General features: G+C 36.8%; 1 protein-coding gene across 4 annotated transcripts in view; it reads left to right on the top strand.

Moving 5' to 3' along the window:
• hdac5 (histone deacetylase 5) overlaps nucleotides 1–22,069 on the top strand; it is a 237,519-nt gene that overhangs the window by 186,751 nt on the left and 28,699 nt on the right. For all 4 annotated transcript variants that reach the window (XM_052038495.1, XM_052038493.1, XM_052038494.1 and 1 more), the window contains 3 exons: nucleotides 3,487–3,620; nucleotides 7,998–8,118; nucleotides 8,555–8,604. In XM_052038495.1, the coding sequence (XP_051894455.1) occupies nucleotides 3,487–3,620; nucleotides 7,998–8,118; nucleotides 8,555–8,604 (305 nt within the window). The remainder of the gene's footprint in view (nucleotides 1–3,486; nucleotides 3,621–7,997; nucleotides 8,119–8,554; nucleotides 8,605–22,069) is intronic.

Here is a 22,069-nt window from a genome sequence, read left to right as displayed (position 1 = left end):
TAGGTGATTCTTTTGAAGAATCTCTATTTAGAGACAAATCTATTGAGAGCAAGGCTATGAAAAGTTAACCATTCAAATGTTAGGGATTTATATTAATGCAATGATATATATAACATGGACTAAATTAAATAAATCAGGCTTAACAGCTGCTTTCTTTTGAATTGCAAATGTAGCAGAATTAGAATCGACCCTCAGTGTACCAAACAAGCAGAATTCTAATCAAATGTTAACTTACTATATTGATCGCAATGTATGGAATTACCAATTCAAGACGATAGCTGCTCGTTCTAGAATAACCTTCTGCTAATATTATTTTCAGTGGTCAGCAGTCTAAATAAATATAGCTATCAACTGCTAAATGTAATCTAACTGTATTTATTTGTCTTAGCATTATCACTTTTCCTGTAAATTGTAAGTTCTGTTGAATAGAAATAATTCCCTTTATTGTGTTACCCATTCTTGTCTTTGATTATTATGTTTCTAATTCCTTTGGTCAGAATATGCTGTTATCAATGACAGTTTATAGTCGTGTAACAATTTTGTTGCAATGAAGTATTTCACTTCATGACAAAAAAGGAAGACCTTGGTGTCTGCGAAGGCTGGGTGTTGCAGTACACATTTAGCACTGTCTCATAAATTGTGAAAGCATGTGTCCTTAATATCTTTACAGAAACGAAATAATATTCCACATGTTATGGCAGGTAGGCTGCTGGTGATATTCCTAATGCTGCAAGATGGCTCATGAGCAGTGGGTGCAATGGCAACATCTGCAAGACAGCTGAAAGCCAGATTTATTTGCACAAGTAGTACCTAGTTGTTTTAAACTTTCAGCCCATCAAAGATCTGTCTCATCTTACCAAAATCTTTATGGTTTCAGTAAAATCTTATCTGTCGCAAAAGTACCTCCGTATAACAATCCTTCACCTAAATATCACATGTTCTATTTAATAAGAGAAGCTAATAACAAGCAGTTCTTGTACCAATATTACAACAGTTTGCATTTATATCATGCCTTGAATGCAGTAAGACATATCTGCGTACGACAACGAGGCAAAGAAACTTGCATTGGAACAGAAAACTTGATCAAGGAGGTGGAATTTAATGAGAAAGGTGGAGAGATTTAGAAAGGAAATTTAAGAACTTAGGGTCTAGGTGCAATTGGTGGGGTAAAAGGAGTCTGAAATCCATAAAAGGTGTGAATTGCAGGAATAGAGCGTAGAATTTTAGGACAAGAATTGTTTACAGAGAAGGATAGCAATGAAGTGAATGATCTTTAATGATTCATCTCAACAAACAACAGTTCTTTTTTATTCATGTTCAAATCCTTTATGAATGTGGTAACTTTGTTCAGTGCTACTCAAGTAGTTGTGAAACCTGCTTTCCTTCATTATGTGATGCAGACATGATGCAAAATCCATTCAGTTTCTGGAGAATACTGGCAACAATTCTCATCATGGATGAGTAAGGAACAGACAACTGAAACAAGTGCGGCCCAGCCCATCCATCTAGAATGGTGTAGACTGATGGTTGGGTGATTAAAGTAGCTGCATTTTGCCCTTCACTATTTTAGTCAGTTGAAATATCCAGCAGTGGTAAACAGAGACTTTGAGTGTGCATATTGGAGCCACGTCTAACAGAATTTAATATCAATTGTTGATGACCTGGCATTGATATAGGTGACGAACAACAATGGACCCAGCACCAACCCTTGAGGCACACCACTAGTCACGTGCATCCAGTCTGAGAAACAACCTTCCACCATCACCCTTTGCAGATATGGTAGATAACAATGCAATATCACACATTATGATTCAAATTAGCAAGTTATAGCCTTCAATATGCAGCTCGACTCTGTGAAGCTTCCTCCATACTTGCCGAGGTGAAAGTAATTTGGAGATGCCCTGGTCAGAAACCCACCAGCATCAATTTCCTGATTAGTATAGCTTTTTTCAGACTTTAAATTCCCAGGACATCCTTTGCCACGTGGATAAGGGCTAATATGTTTTATCTCTCACAATATGTGCAGTCTTCTTCTGGAGAAAGGGATCATGAGTTGGTGTGTAGCTATCGAAATGTCAAATACAGTTATATAGGAGTTTAGCATACACTCCCATTGATGACAGCCGGAAAAGAAGCAAAATCGAATGAGGGAGGGGAGGTAATGAATGATATGTTATGGTACACTATTGTGATTTATCCTAAAGGTTGTCAGAGAGGGAGGAGAAGGGAGCTAAAAGGGTTGTTGTCGAGAGAATAAGGACAATATTGAGTCCTGCTCTTTGAGGTCACTGAACCTCTTCCAGCATAAACCGGCATGATGCTCTTACTGAACGTCAGTCACTAACACAATTCTCATAATAGTCCTTCCTCCTGTAGATCCACAACAAAATGTGACAACCTGACATTCAAAGATGGATTCCCACTTTAGATAATCTCAGGTAGCCACAAATAGGGAGGCTCCTGATTTCTCGCTCTAATCAGGTGAGCAGTAAATCAGTCATTTAAGATAGACATGAGAATTTTAAAATATAAAGGCTTTTGCAGGAAGCCTTTGGAATGAAACTTGATGCTGTGACATGAAAGGAGGTGGCCACTAAGATGTGCACAAACAATAACTGTTAAAGGGAATGGGATTTTCACTTAGTAGGAGAATAGACTTCAAGACATCACAGGTGTCGACCAAGTAGCCTTTAGCCCTGTATACTTCAGAGCTAGATTGACATTATTTTGATAATACGGTCTTCAGAGACTTGCAGGCTTTCATTACCATTCTCCATCTTGAGTTGGATATCTTAAAGCAGTGGAAGAACTAACCAGAACCACTATATTCTCTAGGCAGCCTAGTCATAAATATCTGTCAAATGTTAGCACACAGCAAGGCAGAGGTTCCTATTGTTGACCAAACTATCTGCTGCATTTAGTGGGGGAAATTAATGCCACTCCTCGAAAATGGTTATTGGCTGCATGTTGTGTTTCCACTACACAGTATTAGAATCTCCTTTTGCAACTGCATTACCTGGCTTCCTCATTTTGTTTTATCAAGTGCCAATTAAGTATCTCAATAAACTATATCCCCTTAAGTGTGTGTGTCTCTGTCCTCGGATATGAGAAGGGTCAATAACTGGATGAGTGGTTGTCGATGTTGCCACATATAAATTCAACAGCATTGTCTTGTTCTTCACCATCCTTTCTCCTGGCTTATTGTGTGATGCAAAAACAATATGATTAACTTTGTATTGCTTGAGCAGCATATAAATCTATGTAAGTGCTGGTGGTCAGGCAGCATCTGTGGAGAGAGAAACAGTTAATAAAATCTACAAATCATGCACTGGATATATTTAATCCATTTCAAGTTGTTCATTAATCGGACTATCAATCTAAATTATGTGATTGATTCATACGTGTTGCATTGTTAAATAATTAAGTAAAATGGGTTACATGGTGCTTTTAATCTTTCCATTTTCTGTTAAATTTGCTCCTCTGTAGGTTTGGTTTATGATACATTTATGCTGAAACACCAGTGCACTTGTGGAAATACTAACAACCATCCAGAACATGCAGGAAGAATACAGAGTGTCTGGTCTAGGCTTCAGGAAACAGGGTTGCTCAACAAGTGTGAGGTAAGAAAGCAGGGGAGACTGTTGACTTTGGTTCATACCTGTTCAAAAATACTGGATCGAAGTACAGTTTCCCAGAAGTGAATGAATAACAGAGGATTGTTTCAACTTGCAAATGTTGACATTTTAACTATGATCTTGAAATAACCATTATGAACAAGCAACCCGAATTATATTTGAAGAATCTGTTTACGGAGCAAAAAGCTCAAAACTGATTAATTTGGAAATGTGGACTTGTACCTGAAAAGGAGTGAAACATACAACAGCAAACTACACTGATCTAATCCAAAATTGAATTTTGATCAATGTCGTCTTCTTCTTGGTAGTATTGTGCACTGTTTTAAGAAGTAACAACATTATTATATATACAATATATTTTGCTTTGAAAGACAATTTGCACCTTTTCTGGAACGGTCTATAGTTACACTGTCAGAGAATTTCTTTAGTGTTGATGGCATCATTGGTTGTACTGTATGATAGAATATGAGGGTGTGTATTCCAAGTATCTACCTTGTGCAGAGCTGGAAAGGAACAAGACAAGGAGCTTTTGAAAATTTTTGTTCATATTGTAATGGGCAACAAGATAGAGCAGGTTATGTACTGAAGCTTGCACATCATTTCTCCTCTTTCAGGATTAAGATTAGGATTGTCAATTATCATAATTAATATGAAACCATTACAGCTCAGTCTATCTGTCAGTTCTGTGAATTGTCCAGCCTGCTCTTTAATATAAAGGCTGTCTGCAGAATCTGGCAAGAAATTCTAAGCTTCAAATCAACCATGTATGTTGTTAAATTTAAAATTACCAAAACTTGGAGAAGCACCAAGAAAACTTACAAGTTTCCATTATGAACTATAAGTTGACATGTCTGGAATGATATGTGATCCAAATATCCAGACAAAACTACAGCACCCACATACCAATACTTTTGCTTCAAATTTGGGAAAGAAGTGGCAGGCAAAAAAAAAGATTGTTAGAAATCATCTTATTTGTCATTGGTTAATGTACTGTAGAAATCCATCATCAATGGTTGTGCTCCTCTTCAACCAGCAGTTTTATAAAGAACTATCTGTGTGGCACAGGTTATCACTTTCATAATATCTGTGCCTATGCATTGCATTGCGGATGCCCCAATCCACTGCTTAATACAGCACCGTGCCTAGGGTGGAGCACAAATAACCTGATCTGAAGGGCTGGGTGTAATTTGTATCTAATCCTTCAATATTACTTGGCTGCCATGCATGACTTGGCCCCAGTATTTAAATGGAGTTCCCAACCTGGATGGAAAAGGTAAGTGGTTTTTCTATATTTCAGTTAATATTAATGTTTTATCTAATTTACAGCAGTTAGATGTGTTCTAAATAACTTTGTTTTAATATTTTAATTATTTGAAACAATTGTTTTTGAATGTCTCTGATTTTTTAGAAACCATTGAAAAGGTCCTTGGCAGCACAAGTTATCAAAAGGCCATCAAGGCGGTCAGGGCCCAGTCACTACTCATGGGCCTCTCTGCTTTGCAGAGTGACCACGATGGCAAGACCTGGAGCTTGATTTGTTTTGTGGGGCTATGAGATAATGCAGGATCAGAATCAGGTTTATTATCATTCACACATGTGAAATTAGTTTTTTTGTGGCAGACGTACAGTGCAAAACATAAAGGTATAAAAATTACTGTAAGTTACATACATAAATATAGTACAAAAGAAGAATAACACGGCAGTGTTCATGGATTCATGGACCATTCAGAAATCTGATGGCAGAGGGGAAGAAGCTACTCCTGAAATGTTGAGTGTGGATCTTCAGGCTCCTGTACCTCCTCCCTGATGGTAGTAACGTGAAGAGGGCACGTCCTGGGTGCTGAGGGTCCTTAATGATAGATGCCACCTTCTTGAGGCACCGCCTCTTGAAGAAGTCCTCGATGGTGAGGAGGGTTGTGTCCATGATGGAGCAAGTCTACAACCCTCTGCAGCCTCTTGCGATCCTGCGCATTGAAGCCTCCATACCAGGCAACCAGTCAGAATGCTCTCCACTGTACATCTGTAGAAATTTGCAAGAGTCTTTGGTGACATACCAAATCTCCTGAAACTCCTAATGACATAGAGCCACTGGCATGCCTTCTTCGTGATTGCATCAATATGATGGGCCTAATATAGATCCTCTGAGTTGAAGCTACTCACCCTTTCCACTGCTGACCCCTCAATGAAGACTGGTGTGTGTTCTCCTGACTTCCCCTTCCTTCAGTCCACAATCAATTCCTTGGTCTTGCTGACGTTGAGTGCAAAGTTGTTGTTATGACACCACTCAACCAGCCAATCTGTCTCATTCCCATAGACTGCCTCATCGCTATCTGAGATTCTGCCAACGACACTGGTGTCATCAGCAAATTTTGCATGGGGCAAAAGTAAGATGTGGGCCAAATCAAGCATGATCCTGCCCAGTGGTTCATCTTTAATACATAGTACTGCTCCCTCTGCTATTTATTTATTCAAAATAAAGGAAGAATTGAGGTAGCACAAGTTGAATATTTTGTCCTTTTCAACCCTTGAACCTGGAATTTAAAATATGTCTTTCGGCTGATGATTACGATCTGTTGAATGGTTTAGTTTATTTCATAGTATATGAAGGGATAGAATGTAAAGGTGCCCCATAAATTTACACAGTTGGTAATAATTAAGAAAGCTTGAATGATGAGAAATGGAAAAAGCATACTTGGACAGTACAAGATGCTCTTTGCAGTTGAGGTTTAGGTATCCTGCTATTATGATGCATTAGGAAACCTGCTGGCTGATGTAGTGTGCTATCACTGGGGTGATGTTCATATGTTTTATTCCTGAATGCAACATCTATTGTAATAAACAAATACATGAGGATCTTCAAATAATTAAAACTGTTTGCCTCCACTTTTGAGTAAAAACAAGCATTATTTTTGACTGCACCAGAATATTTTGCCTGATATTTGGACCACATAAATTCTGTTAGATTGAAACGTTGACTCTGTGTTGAAGTCATTTTGCAAATTTAGTTTATTAATATAGTTTGCATTTATTTCTTGGTAACATGCATCCTAATTATATTTCTTAAATTATTCTTTCTTGCTCTGAGCAAAGTAACAAAGCTGTATATAAATGATATAGGAATAGTCATAATTGTACCTCTTTGTATTCCTACCAATGTTATAATTCCATTATGTATATTCATCATGTACAAACAAGAATTTCAATAAAATGCTATTAAAGACAGAAAATTGGGAAGCATGATATATGTATATTTTGAAAAGAGAAGTCAAACAAATCTGTAGGTGAAACTGACAGCACAATTTTAAAACAGTCATTTTAAGCATTCTTTGAATTAATATATACTTTGTAACCATGGTAGTTTAGCAAGAGATATGATTGTTCTACCCTTAGCGATTTTTATGTTCTATTTTGCAGCAATTTTCATTCAAATGCTGTATCCTAATGCGAGTGTCATTGTGCCACAACTTTAAAATATCCCTAATATTCTGCTCACAGTAGTTAATCTCAGAATCACAGTTATTACAGATACATACGGATTCATTTCCTCATTTGAGAATCATACTTAGTATATATGACACCAAAAAATGTCTCAAATTGAGGGTGGAGTCTTTGTTATAAAACATTCAGTCTACACACTCACTATTTCTGATGTATCAATCTTAAATCCCTCGATGGAATTGTGTGTCAACAAATTGTTATCACTACTGAATGAATTTTTAGGGAGTTTCTCAAAAGATACACACAATTGTTTTATCTTTGTTAGTGGAGAAGAGATGTGACATTTATAGCTTGTAGGGCATGTTCATATTTTTAAATTTCTGATGTATAACAATTAATGGGAAAACAGGGATATAAAGCAATCAACTAACAAGATTGAACTTGAAACCACAATGAACTTTTAAGATCAACGTAAAAATGATTTGCTTGATTGTTCTGCAGTATCTATATATACCAGCGAGTAAATGTCAAAACTGATACTTGTGTTGCTAACGTCTATGATTTATATATATGTATGAACATGTTTGAAACCATCATTCGCAGGAAACTCAGTTTGGGAAACCTCCTCGATGTATTTATCGTCAGTGTTGTTTCCTGGCCAGAAAATTTCTCATGTGCAATCTAAATGATAAATCCTTTGAGTACTGAAAATTTTGTGGAGTGTTAAAATTTTCACTTTCTGATATTGCCAAAACTCTTACTTTAAATTAAAAGCCTGCATGGCAAAAATTCTAAATGTTAGGGACTAACTTGAACTTTAAAGTACCCATTGGAATAAATCGCTTAAAGCTTCATATTTTTATTTTGGTGAGGAAGTGCTGTTTCACTCCACAAAGGGTTAATATTCTGTACTTACTTTTGCAGCGAATTCGAGGTAGAAAAGCAACTTTGGATGAAATTCAAACTGTGCATTCAGAACACCACACATTGTTGTATGGCACCAGCCCTCTGAACAGACAAAAACTAGACAGTAAGAAGTTGCTAGGTATGTATACCAATCTGTAATTTACACTTTATCATTTAAAGGCCAAATGAAAAACAAACATCAAAAACTTCGGAGTAGTTGAATTCCATTTTCATTGTCCATGTTAGAGTTCTCTTTGCATCAAGTTTTCAGATTAGATTTACTTGCTGGTTTGGAACAAGTCTGTTCATATCTGATATCTTGTGCGGACTGTGAATGTTCAGTATGTTAATGAGCTTGTTACATTGTTACGATAATAAATGCTTAAAGCTTCATAAATTGGACATTTATGCCAATTGAAACTACCTGAAAAGTAATTTGCAATATCAGTTACTGACAGTCCTTGGATTCTAAATGTTACTGAAGGATTTTATATTGCCTTTCAAGAAATGAAAGCGAACTCCTCTGTCAACTTTCACCATTGACTGAAGAGTATTCTGTTGGAATGTTTGTCTAGGTCCTATTACACAGAAGATGTATGCACTGCTACCCTGTGGTGGACTTGGGGTGAGTACAACTAAGCGCAATTCCTTGTTTTTTGTTATATTTGACGTAGTTTAAGTGAAGACTCAAATAACACTATTTATTGTCCCTTCACTTCTGCTTTTGTCCTTCATTTGTAACTTTGAAAGCTGCTGGACTAGGGCAAAATATTTGGCATAATAGCAGTTGATGCCTTGCAAGTATACTCTTTGCAGAATGGAATGTAGAAAGTTTGACTAAATCTTAAATTGCAACATTTCATTTAACTCTTTCCAATTCAGTAACCCAAAAATGCATTACATTGCATTCCACGTCTGCTGCAACTTGCTTTATTTTATTTTAATTATTGTCTGAGGAATTTTCATTAGTTATTATACTTGAAGGATGGCTGATGCATGATATAGAGAAGGCCAAAATATATTTGTGTTATGATCACCACCTTTTTGAAGATTACAAAAGTTTTTCTGTGCCGTTTTTAAGATATTATATGAAATGGAGTCTACTGTTTTATTTTCATGTGCAGTTATAAATAGACCAATTCTGCATTTGTCTTCACCATGTTCATTAAAATTCAATTTATCTGAACAGCTCTTCAGTGTTAAAAGATAATTTTACCTAATATTTTAGGCTCCTAGGAAGATTCAAGCTGCACATCAATGTGTAATTACCATGCCAGGCTATCTCATTCAAGTTTAGGATTTGCAATTTTAGCATCTGAGTAGCTGCAATATGTTTCAAGTACCCAGGCATTTCATTTGATAGAGAATTTCATAAACAGCAAGTTCTGAGCTGGCAGAGGCTCATTAACCAAGATTTCAGACCCAAAATATATTATCTGCTAGGCTCTATAAACATTTGATTAGTGGGCCTTCCTCCTAATTATGTCATGATCAGGTACCCTGTCCACTTAAATTATGGAAGTTCAGGTAAGCCTGTTGAAGTCAACTTTTGCTAAGACATTGATTCATTTCAAGCATTGTATCCAGGACCCAGTGGAGGGTTGTTGTTGATGTGTTATGAGATTATAAAATTCTCTGATAATGAGCTTCCTTCCAGGTCTGATTGGCTACTTGGCAAACTTGAAAAATAAAAAGTCCCTCACAATCTCTTACAGAATTTTCCTAACATGATGGCCTTCTGCGCTCTCAACATTATTTCACATGACCCCTCCTTAAATATCAAAGCAATAAACATCAATACCAAAGATGAAAAATGCTTTGGAAAGTTACTGAATACATGATAAGATACGATTTCTTTATTAGTCACATGTACATCGAAACACACAGTGAAATACATCTTTTTGCGTAGTGTTCTGGGGGCAGCCCGCAAGTGTTGCCACGCTTCCGGCACCAACATAGCATGCCCACAACTTCCTAACCTGTACGTCTTTGGAATGTGGGAGGAAACCGGAGCACCCGGAGGAAACCCACGCAGACACGGGGAGAACGTACAAACTCCTTACAGACGGTGGCAGAGTACGGAAATGCACAAAATTCCCCTCTGATCTCTTCAGGGGATGGAATATAATCTAGATTACCAAAGTGAACGTACATTATTTTATGCCTACTACTTCAACATGCAGTCTTCCCTCCAGAAACGGTAACAATTTGTTATGAAAAGGAACTATATTTCTTTAAAATTGAACACATATTTTGGTGTATAAGTAAACATCTTGATATTCAATATAATCTAACATGGGCTGCATTCTTAGACTGTGGTCCAAATGCATTGCTTGAACATACTTGTTTCTGAATTACTATGTCATTTTCCCTGTTATTTATCATAAACTTAAGGGGAGAGTGGTGATTTTGGCCATTGTGCTCAGGGTATGGATTTCTTACTACCAATATAATGTGGTTATGCATGACACAGCCTAAGGTCATGGTATTACCATAGAATCTCACTGCTGCTTCATTTGCTACCTAATTGCTGCTAGTAGCAGCCAGTGAAGTGGAAATACATATAGTCTTCCATGTTATTTGTCTTTTTCAAAGTAATTCTAGAAGTATGTTTTGATGTGATTGTAGCCTGTGGGAACAAAGTACCAAGCAACAACAAAAAACACACTTAGGAGTTTTCAAGAAATGCAACCAAGATGATTTATTTGCTGTGGATATCTACTGTTTGAATATATTCTAGGGTCCAGCTGAATAGATAATATTCATCAGGCATAGTAGCAATTTGTTTATAAAATTCTATCCTTCAAACGTAGACTCTAAAACTTTTTTAATGTTCTATCACCAAGATACAGATTTATTTTTAGTTTATTTGGAAAATATTTTACTCTACCAACTCAAGAATTTAATTCTATGCCTGCAGTTTTTGTTGTACCCGTTCAGATATTATTTTCAAATGAATAATGTTACCTACAATATTTCTGTAGCCACCATCATAGTCATCTTTATTTCAGGAACCTGAACCCAACTTAGTTTTTCCTTTTGTTTTGCTCTGCATTTTGGAACATAACAACAACAACAAACTTAAGTTCACCTTCTACAGATATCTTAAACATTGCTCTGAAGTGATATTACAGAATCATAATGTCTTTTATCTGCCTCTCAATCCCAAACATTTCTTATAAACAACTTTGGATGGAAAGATAGTTGTGAATCAGAGCTAAAGTCCTCTGTCAACAATCAATATCTATCAACTTTTACCATTATTTAAATACTAAAGCCTGCCAATTTAAAAGTAATTGTAAAAAAAAGACTGGTATCAGTTACATGTGAAAAGGGAATTATTTTTATGACAAAAAGGAAGAAAACAACAACTTGAGTATTTTTACCTCATTCCCATCTAACTTTAAAACGTTGAAATTTTTAAAAATATACCATTGGTTAAACAGTTTTTTATTTTTATATATTCAACAGTAAATAAGATAATCTTATAAAAGTTATCTTTCCAAAAGTTGCATGTGACTTTTATTTACTAACTAACGTGATTTTCATCAGCTATCAATATCAAAGCTCACACTTGGGTTTCTTTTCCCTTCCTTAAATATCAGAACAGTGCTCAGTTTTACTTGCAACCCATAAAAATTGGTAACAGATTAGTGATCAGCAGTTTTGTGACTGTGAAACTGATTGATGTCACACCTCATCATATGCCAAATTATTAGATTTTATAGGTGGAAAAGCAGCACCTGTATTTTAACATACTATTTACAATGAGTACATTTATAAGCAATATGATACATTTGTCAATAATTACAGGTGTCGAAAGTCATTGATAAGCCACTCACGTTCAAAGTAAAAAATATGGCACCATGTACTGAATTGATCCAAGTACTATAAATATATTTATTTTGTCAAATAATTTGGATAATGAAAGGTATTGGCACTTCCGTGTGTCCTTGTAGCCTAAGTGGCCTTTAAAGATGTTCGACATTAACTCACACCTCGGTAAGGAATGGATAAGTTAAGCGTGTTGGAAAAGGCTTGCTCTTATTATTTGCTGTGTTCAGCATGACGTCTAAAGCACAAAGTACTTGATGCACATTTTATTTTAGAGCTTCATATTTATGCTTGCTGTGCAAACTAAAACTAAACAGACAGTAAATTTGAAACCAAGTGAACTCAGAATTGAAATAAAAGCCGATATAAAGTGGGAGAGAAATGGGGGTGATAAAAGGTAAATTGATTGAGTGAAACCCTTTTTAAATTGCAACAAAGAACAGGAACAAATTAGCAAGAAACAGTTTGAAGTGGTCTAAAATCCTAAATAAACCCATTGAAATTAATATTTATGCACTTTTTGTTTTATTATTTATGTAGTGAATATGTTGTGCAGCTTTTCTGATAAAACTGCATTCATCTATGTTTAAAGTAAGATGACATGGCTGGAAGTACACAGCAGGTCTCCATTAGAATCTCAGGCTTCACCTGAAATATTAATTAGTCTTTTCTCCTTTAGTTTCTGTGTATATCAAAAATATTATAAATTTTCAACATTCATAGTCCTTTACGATATGATAAAATTGTTTACAGTAAAGGTTCACTGAGCTGCAAAGTTCCCTTTTTAATTGGTAGTATCCCTATTGGATCTAATGCATTTTACTCATTTAACAGATCTATTAATATATTTGTGGCAAGATTTTTTTAAGTCAATTGGTTCTCATGGTTGCTAAGTTTTTGTTCTTAAAATTAATGTTTATTATAGTAACAATACACCATAATCAATAAGTTCATTAAGTTGTACTTAACTCAGTTTAGATCTTGAAATAGAAAATATTTACCATTCCATTTCAAATCGCTTGTGTGCCAACCTTTCAAGAGTATAACTTGATCAAAGTCGGTATAGAAATTGCAGATACTAGAAATGTGAAATAAAAATAAAATAATGCTGGAAAGTACCCAGCAGATCAGGAAGCATCTCTGGTAACAGAAACAGTTAACATTTCAGGTCGAAGACTCTTCATCAGAACTTCATCAGTTGAATGTTTCCTGCGTTTTCTGATTTTTGTTACTGTAAATTCTGTTGCTCTGACCAAAGATTATTAGATGGCGTGGTCTTGAAGGCAACTTTTTGTTGAAAGTAATCAAAGTTCAACTGTGAATAATCTTTAGCAGTTTTTGCTACAGCATTGTTTTGCAGAGGTAAACAAAGGCAATAGCTTAAGATGTTGCTTCAAACTTTAAAAAAAACTGAGATTCTTTTTAAACCACATCAGTTGCAGTGTTTCATCAGCTAAAAAATTGTGATGAATCTGTAAGACATCTGGGTTGCAAACAATGAACCCATTGCATGAGGGATTCAAAGCCTCAAGGCTTTGGCATTTATGTATCAGCCAAGCCACAAATAAATTTTTTAAAGCAGTTAAAGTAATATAAATCTGGATATGGATTTTTTGGCATGGTTTTCAAAATTTCCTTAGAATGTGTTGAATGATGTCTCCAACTTCGCTAGGCAGTATAATAGAACAGGCAAACTGCATTCAGGAGATTCAAAAAGATTTTCTTTTTCTGAAATATATCTTTTTCTTACTCCACCCATAGCCATCCTCCTATCACAGCTCTGCAAATGACAGAGATCATGCTAGATTTCAAACCATGACAGCAAACCAACATACGAGGCATTGAGATATAGGACATTGACTGGCACTCAGTTCCAGTTTACTGTCTTCATTACTTTGCTATTGGTCATAACGTACAACATCAAAAGATCGTAGCAGAAAAATATTCTAAATACCTATCAAAGAGACGGCCCAAGTTTTCAGAGCAGTAATTAAGAACAGAAAATGTTAGAAATACTCAGCAAGTCAGGGAGCAGATGTGGAGAGAGAAAAAGTTAATGTTTCAGGTTGATGACCTATTGTCAGAGCTAGGAAAGGTTAGAATTCGAAGAGAGAATAATTGAAATGCCTATGATAGGGACAAGCCCCGAGAAAATGAATGACACAAGTGGTGATGGTGTTGGCTGAGAAAGGGGATTGAAGTTTGTCATCGTTCAGTGTTGAGAACTATTATGTGCCTAGTTAGAAGATGACAAGCGGCTACCCAATCTGCTTTTGGTTTCTCCAATGTAGAGGAAGACGCATTCTGAACACCAAATGCAGTACCCCAAATTGGAAGAAGTAAATCATTGCTTCACCTGGAAGGTGTGCTGAACCCCCTTCAATTTCTTACTGTCTACCACATTTATTTGGTGTAAATTTTAAAAGAAGGGATCTTGGTAGGACTCTGAAAGGGTCATTGAGTTGACTGCAGAATGTAGCAAAATAATAGGCCATTTTGTAAAGGCTCTCCCATGCATTTTCTCCAGCAGCCACTTATCTCAAAATAACTCTCCTGCTTATTCTCTGTACTCTTTATCATTCCCTTCAATGTTTTTATTCAAAATCTATTGACCTATCAGATGACCTATATCCTTTATCAATGATCTTTTGCCTATTAAAATATCTCAAATGGGCATGTTTCTTGATGATTAGTGTACCTAGATTTGATCTAAAACTGGCAAGTATCATTCATGTTATACTTGTGACAGTCAATGTCTACTCCAACAGTAGTCTAACCACTTAGTATTGAGTAGCAACTCATTCCCCCACTCTCAATATCCTGAGGATTACCAATGACCAGAATCTTAACAGGAGCAGTCACATAAATACTGTAGATTTGGCCAAAAACTGGGTACTCAGTGCTGTGAATCAACTGCTAAATCTTAACAGTCCTTACAGCAGCTATAAGCATGTCCACTTGCTTCAAATATGGCAATTCCACTAAAATTGCCTCCCAGCTCTATAAGCCGAGTTCCATTCTGTAATCCAGCACTGTCTGTGTGGAGTGTGCACGTTTTCCCTGCGACTGTGTTAGTTTCCCCTGAGTGCTTCTAATTTCTCCCATATCCAAAAGACACGCTGGTTAGTAGGTTAATTGGCTACTGTAAATCATCCCTAGTGTGGGTGAGTAGTGGGTGAATCAGGGGGAGAAGAAATAGGTTGAATGGAAATAAGTGGGGGAATGGGATTGATGGGATTGCTCTGAGAGCCGATATAAATTCTTTGGGTTAAATGGCCTCATGTCTTAAGGAAAATGAATGTGAATGCCATCCCCAATAAAGCAGTTTGCTTGACAGACAAGTCATCCACCACCTTAAATATTCACTCTCCTCATTGATGCATATGTCTGCCCTGCAGTAACCTGCCAACACATTTTCAATCCACCATCCAAAACTGTGGGTTTTACCACCAAAATGGACAAGAGTGCTTGGGAAGAACACCACCTCCAGGTTTCCCTCCAAGACACACCATTCCAACTTGGCAATACATCACTGATTTTTCTTCACTGTTGGATACTAACATGTGAGCCAAACATTGCTATGGTAGTGCCTGCATAGTTGCAGCATCTTTTTCAAAGACTACTACAATTGAAACGGCATACAAGACAATTTTTTTTCACTGTACCTTGGTACATATGACAATAATAAACCAATTTACCAATTATCATTGCCAGAGGTAATTGCACCCCATCCCTGGGTATTCTGTGGTGATTATCACCTGCTAAATCAAGACAATCCTTATAACAACTATAGGCATATCCACTCAGTTGGGGTGGAATGGCCACCCAGTGGTAAAAGAATCCACACAGAGGCATTCTCCGCCCTCAGAAGTGGAAGGGGAGCAACCCCAAAGAACTGTATGAGAAGAAGAATCAATACGAGAAGAAGAACCATTTTGCACATTCATGGTGTCACAGATAGCATTGTTATAATATGCCTTAAATATTCTGTACTTCTAATATTATTTGAGGAATAAATGTTTGCCAAGGCACCTGTTTGAATAGTACCATAGAGTTTTTTTTTTACTTTCAGATGGGGCTTCAGTTTAACAGCTGAATGATATGAGAGGAGAGTTTGGCTTTGATTGATTAGGGAAATGCATGAAAAGATGTGACAGTTGATAGATAACATTACCATTTAAACAAATAATGCACTCGTCACAAAAGAAATGTAATCCTTTTAGGCACAAAAACCCAAAAAGGAAAGTGATTCATCTGTGACTGACCATAGAAATTAAATATAATATTGAATCAAAAAAAGAGGCCTACAAAGCTGTTGCAAATAGCAGTAGGCCAGGAGATCGAGACTATTTTGGAACTCGTCAGAAGAGGACCAAGGAACTTGTACAGAAAGACGAGATACAAAATGAGTGTAGACTGGCAGGAAACATAACAACACGCTCTAAAAAGATTTCATAGGTACATAAAAAGGAAGCTATAACAAGGGAAAATGTGGCATGCCTACAGGTAGAGACAGGAGAATTTGCAAAGGGAAATGAGGAAATGGAAAGGAATTAAACATTACTTTGCATCTATTTTCACAGAAGATGCACAAAACTTGCCAGATAAATCAGAAATGGAAGGAAATAACTATTAGTTACTTACTATTTAAGAAAGGGCAGTGAGGAAACCAGGGAACCATCAGCCCGTTAGCTCAGCATCAGCAGTTGCTACAATGCTGGAATATGTAATGAAGGATGTAATAACAGAACAGCATGGAAAGAAGAAAAGCATTGAGCAGAGTCAACATGGAGTTATGAAGGGAAAATCAGGTTTGGTTAATCTGTTGGAGTTCTTTGAGGATCTGACTAGTAGAATAGATAAAGGGGTGACCAGTGGATAATGGTGTATTTGGATTTCTGGAAGGCATTTAATAAGGCCTTGTGCAAGAGATTGATCAGTAGGGTTAGACCACTTGGAATTAAGGGTCATGTACTGATTGAGAATTGGTTATTGAGCAGAAAGCTAAGAGAGGGGTTAAATAGACCCTCATCAGGTTAGGCAGGCTAAGACCTAGTTGGGAACAGCAGAGATCAGTGTTTGGGCCCCAGCAATTCATAATCTATGTGAATATTATATATGTTAGATTTACAAGTTTGCTGACAATACTAAACTGGGCGGGATTATAAATTGGGAGATTGATGGAAGGGTCTTCAGGGGTACTTGGACAAGCTACTTGAGTGAGCAACAACATGATAGATGGAACACAAGGTGGAAAAATGTGTGGTTGTCCATTTTGGTGCACATAACTGAAAAGCAGAGTATTTGCTAAATGGTGAGAGATTGAGTAGTGTTGATGTTCAAAGAGACTAAGGAACACAAGTCATTGAGACCAACGTACAGATGCAGCAGGCAATTAGAGGTCCAAGTTGTATCGACCTTTATTACCAGAGGGTTTGATTCCAGGAGTAAGGACAACTTACTGCAATTGTATACAGCCATGGTGAGATTGCATCTGAAGTTTTAGTCACCTTAGTTAAGAAAGGAAGCACGTTGCAAAGGGACAGTGTAGAGAAGGTTCACTTGTCTGATTCCAAGGATGGTGGGTTTGCCTTTTGAGGAGAGATTGAGTATGCTGAGGCTGTATTCTTTAGAGTTCAGAAAATATGATGAGATCTTTTGAAATTTACAAAAATTCTTCAGGGTTAGGTGCAGGGAGAATGGTTAGCACTGAGATGAGGAGATGGTTCTTCACTTAGAGTGATGAATTTTTGGAATTCTCTACCCTAGATGTTTGTGGAAGCTCAGTTATTGAGATCGATAGACTTCTAGGCATCAAGGGAACTGTGACATTATGGTATAGTGCTAAAGTAGAATAGCCATCATCTTGATGAATGGTGAAGTGTTCCTGAAGGGCAGGATGGCCTACTCCTGTTCCTCTTTCTTCTGTTCCCATCACACCTTTCACAGAGAATACCTCCAATGGTCCAGCACTTCACTGATTTGGTGGCCTAGGGAATGTGCTGAAGTTTCTGGATTGGAATGTTACTTACATATTACCACTGAATCAAAGAAGACATCATCCATAATTACGATGTGAAATTCAGAACAGCCAAATACTGTTGGAAACTTCACCAGAGGAAAAATTGCAGTTGTGCTTCTATTACCAGACTTGATAAAAGACCAGAAGTGGGCAGTGAGTGCTGAGCCAACTGTAAATTTGTAGGTAACTACCATGAAAGGAAATGGCAAAAAATGAATGAAAACAAAGACGTGGAAAAGTTAATAAAATCCACAATGAAAAGAAATGGAAGTGGGAAGACTGGACCTAAAGATAAAGTAAATCTGGAGTTTAAAGCCCAGGAAGTAATCGGAATGTTGCATGGCTAGATTCTGTGGGGGTAGATTTTAATATCCTCAACATGCAGCGGAGGATCAAATCAGCACATATATAAAACACAACCACAATTTGCCAGAAACATGCCTACTTCCTGTTTATTCTTAATGAATTTGATGTTCATTATACCTGCTCTGGGGAAAGCAGATTTGTAATTAAAAAAGATTAATAAGACACCATTCTTCAGAATTTGGGAGCCATTGAATTTAACAGCTGCACACCAGGTTTCACAGGGCAGGATTTCCTGATGCAATTTTATTTATGTTCAAAGCAAATGTCAGTTTCCTTGGGAAACATTCACTTCCTCTGAACCGAAAGTTGAATTTGTCCTTTGGGCAAGCACTGAAGCACCGTAGAACCATCCATACATGGGATCTCTCCAATCAACAATGAAAGTCTACCTAAATCTACCTTTATTTACTAAGAAGGCTATACAGAAACAAAGTAAGCAACAGAAGACTTACTTAGATCATGATTATTCAAAGCTTTATTCCAGTTGTTTAAAAAAACAAAAGAAGTTCCAATGCCTTTGCAGTTCTCTTCTGAAATTTTGGACAAGCTATCTCATGGAATCTTTACTTGGTGTTGCGGTAATGAACATCTGGCTTCCAGTTATCCAAAACTGTCAGCTTATTGCCAGGAAACGACTCATCAAAAATTAGAATAAAGGTTTAATTGCATAACATTGCTCACAACACATTGATTTCTAGTAACGTTCTGTATTTGCTTTAACTGTAAGATGCTAATTATGATTGCATGCCTATGGCTAGCTTTCCAAAAATAAACCTTAGTTTTGATGATTTAGCCATTACCCCTGCAGTTGCTGTTTAATTGTAGTGGTAATGAATTATACTACTATGTTCTTTTACATTGAGCTCTTACTGGAGAGCATAGGTTGAAGGTGATGGGGGAAAAGGTTTAAAGGAGAACCTAAGGGGGATGTTTTTTCACACAGATGGTGGTGGGGATATGGAACAAGCTGCCTAAGGGAGCGGTAGAGACAGGTACAATTACAACATTTAAAAGACATTTAGACAGGTTCATGGATAGGAAAGGTTGAGAGGGATATGGGCCAACTGCAAGCAAATGGGATGAGCTCCGCAAGGTACCTTGGTTGGCATGGACAAGTTGGGCCGAAGGACCTGTTTCCATGTTGTATAACTCGAATTGGGACAGGATCTTTGTTAACATTTATGTCAGTATCAACTTAGTTACCACAAAATTACAATGATCAGTAAGTGATCCTGACTTTCAAAAAATTGGTACCTCCTTAAAGCCTTAACCTGTATGGAGAATCAGTAAGACTCAGGGCAGTAATCTTGTTTCTGTTACAAAGTCACAAGTTAAACTCATTTTTATTGTAATTCTACATTGTGAAACCACTTTTCCTCGTTTTGTCTACTCTTTACTTTCCATGCTTTCTCTGCTGTGGTGCACACATTCTAAAGAGAAGGTATTAGCATCAATTTATCCTCATACCCTGGGAGAATCATTTATAAGTGGCTGTTGATGTTGCAGGCCAGCATTATAAGTTTGTTCCCCATGAGGAATCCACCACCGTTCATATTTTATTTGTGTGCATCTGTGTACAAATTGTCCCTCTAGATACTGCACCTGATATTATGAACTATTCTCATACAAAATTGGTTTTTGGATGAGCCAAGATTGTGCACTCCAAGCATCATTATTCCCATCTGCAGGTGCAATGTACCACTGAGCTCTATTTCTCCACTATTTCAATAAAGTCAATGTAGTTGTATTTTGATAGACACTGACACTCTTCTGTATTTAAATATTTCCTTTGAATTATTTTCTTCCTGCAATCTCTAAATGTCAGTTAAAATAAAAATGCTGCTAGAACTGTGAAAATATCAGTAACAGAAGTAGCATAATCTAAGTTAAATAAATATTCTAGAATTTGTTCCTTTATCTTTTGGAGACCAGGAGAAACTTTTCATAATGCTTCCTTGGGAAATGGAAGGATTTAGCAAGCACCTGTAATACAGAGTTCATGGAAGTAGAATATTTCATGCACTTAAATAAATGAAACTTTTTTTCTAATTTGATGCTTTGTTTTTTAAAAAATGAAAGATTAATGATTTATTTCTGCGCACTAGAACATTATATTTTCCTCAATAGGCTTATGGTACATCAAGCAAGAACTTTTCAGTTTTTAGGGATGTAGTAGGGTGCATAATTTTTACCTGAATTTGATGATGTTTTTAAATTATATGTTATTGAAACTAAACCTGAGATAAATTAGAGCATGACAGTACTGTAGAAAAGCAAGAAAACTACAGATATGGGAATTCTGAACTAAAAGCAGAAAATATTGGAAATATCAGCAGCTTAGGCAGCATTTTGCAGTCAGACAAGTTAACATTTCAGTTGGCTGACCTTTCATCAGAACTAAGAAAAATTAAAATCAAACATATTTTAAATTGCGGAGAAGGTGGAGAGAATGGCTGAGCATTCCCTTTGCTCTCTCCACCTGAATGAATGATGGAGAGCAAAGGAGACTAAATAACACAAGTGGTTTGACTAAATAACACAACTAAGAGAGGGTGTTCGAGGCTTGTTACTAGCAGTTGACCTGTCTGGAGAAAATCTAAAAAAGAGATGAATGATGAGAGAGGTAAAACAAATAGTATCTCTCAGTTTCAGCACAAAACACTGCAGTTGCTGGAAATCTAAAAGTGAGTGAAGCAAATACCCAGCAGGTCAAGGAGCATGTGCAGAGAAGGAAAAACTGAGTTAATGTTACAGGTTGGTGACCTTTCATTCGAATTTCCCAGTTCTGATATAAAGCAGAAAGAATAGTTATAAGAAAATGTTGAACTGAACGTTGGGTGCCGAGGGAGTAGCATGCCTAGTTGGAAGATGAGTTGCTGCCACTCAAGTTTATATTTTACTTCATTGGAAGTTAAGTTACTTGACCAACATTCATAGAACCTGGACCATTGTTATAAAAAACATGTTTGAATCCCACAATAACACTTGTGGTATTCAGGTTCACATAATTAGATCTGGAATCCCAGTATCAGTAGAGGTATCCATAGAACTAGCAAGTTGATACAAAAACCCTTTTGATTCTTAATGTCTATCAGGGAAAGAAATCTGCTATCCTCACCAGGTCTGATCAATATGCAACTCCACACCCATTGATCCAATTCATTCCTAATGGCCTTCTCAGTATGGGGGCAGTTAAAGATGGAGAGCAAATGCCAACATTGCCATTGATAACACATCCCATGAATTAATAATTATGTTGAATTTCTTTCAGCATAAGGAGTGCTAAGACTTTAGTATTTTTAAACCAATGTTCTTAAGCTGTTGTACCTACATACTTTGACTATCTATTATTACAACGCTACTCAAGAGTGTGATTGCAACACATCCTTTTGGACTTTATTACCATTGATTCATTATTTTGGAGGCCACTAGGATCCATCCATGGTATCTGATTTGGCCCTGGCTGATCTTTCAACCCATAAGCACTCCAGCACAAAGATTACGCACTTCAGAGCATTGCCAGATCTTATCCTTGCCTTTCCCTTCCTGCTGCTGCAATCCTAGCCATGCTTTTGTCAACTTTAGACTTAACCATGTTTCTACTCTCTTGGACACCCTTCAATCCTTTATGTTGTGTAAACTTATGCTAGTCCAAAGCTCTGCTGCTCATTTTATATTCTAGAGGAAGACCCATTCACCCATCATCATTGTATTTGCTGATGTACGAGCCCACAAAATTTAAAAGTTATGTCAAATCTGTTCATGGCCTACTTCTCAGTATCTCTGTGACTAGCATCAAGTCTATATCACCTCCCTAACTTTGCATTCTGGTGTCCTCAACTTCCCTCAACCAACCATTCATGGCTGT

Source organism: Pristis pectinata, chromosome 25 (assembly GCF_009764475.1).
Source record: "Pristis pectinata isolate sPriPec2 chromosome 25, sPriPec2.1.pri, whole genome shotgun sequence".
In the NCBI taxonomy this organism is placed as follows: domain Eukaryota; kingdom Metazoa; phylum Chordata; class Chondrichthyes; order Rhinopristiformes; family Pristidae; genus Pristis; species Pristis pectinata.
Note: the sequence above shows the minus strand (reverse complement) of the source record. Positions and strands in the feature narration are given on the sequence as shown.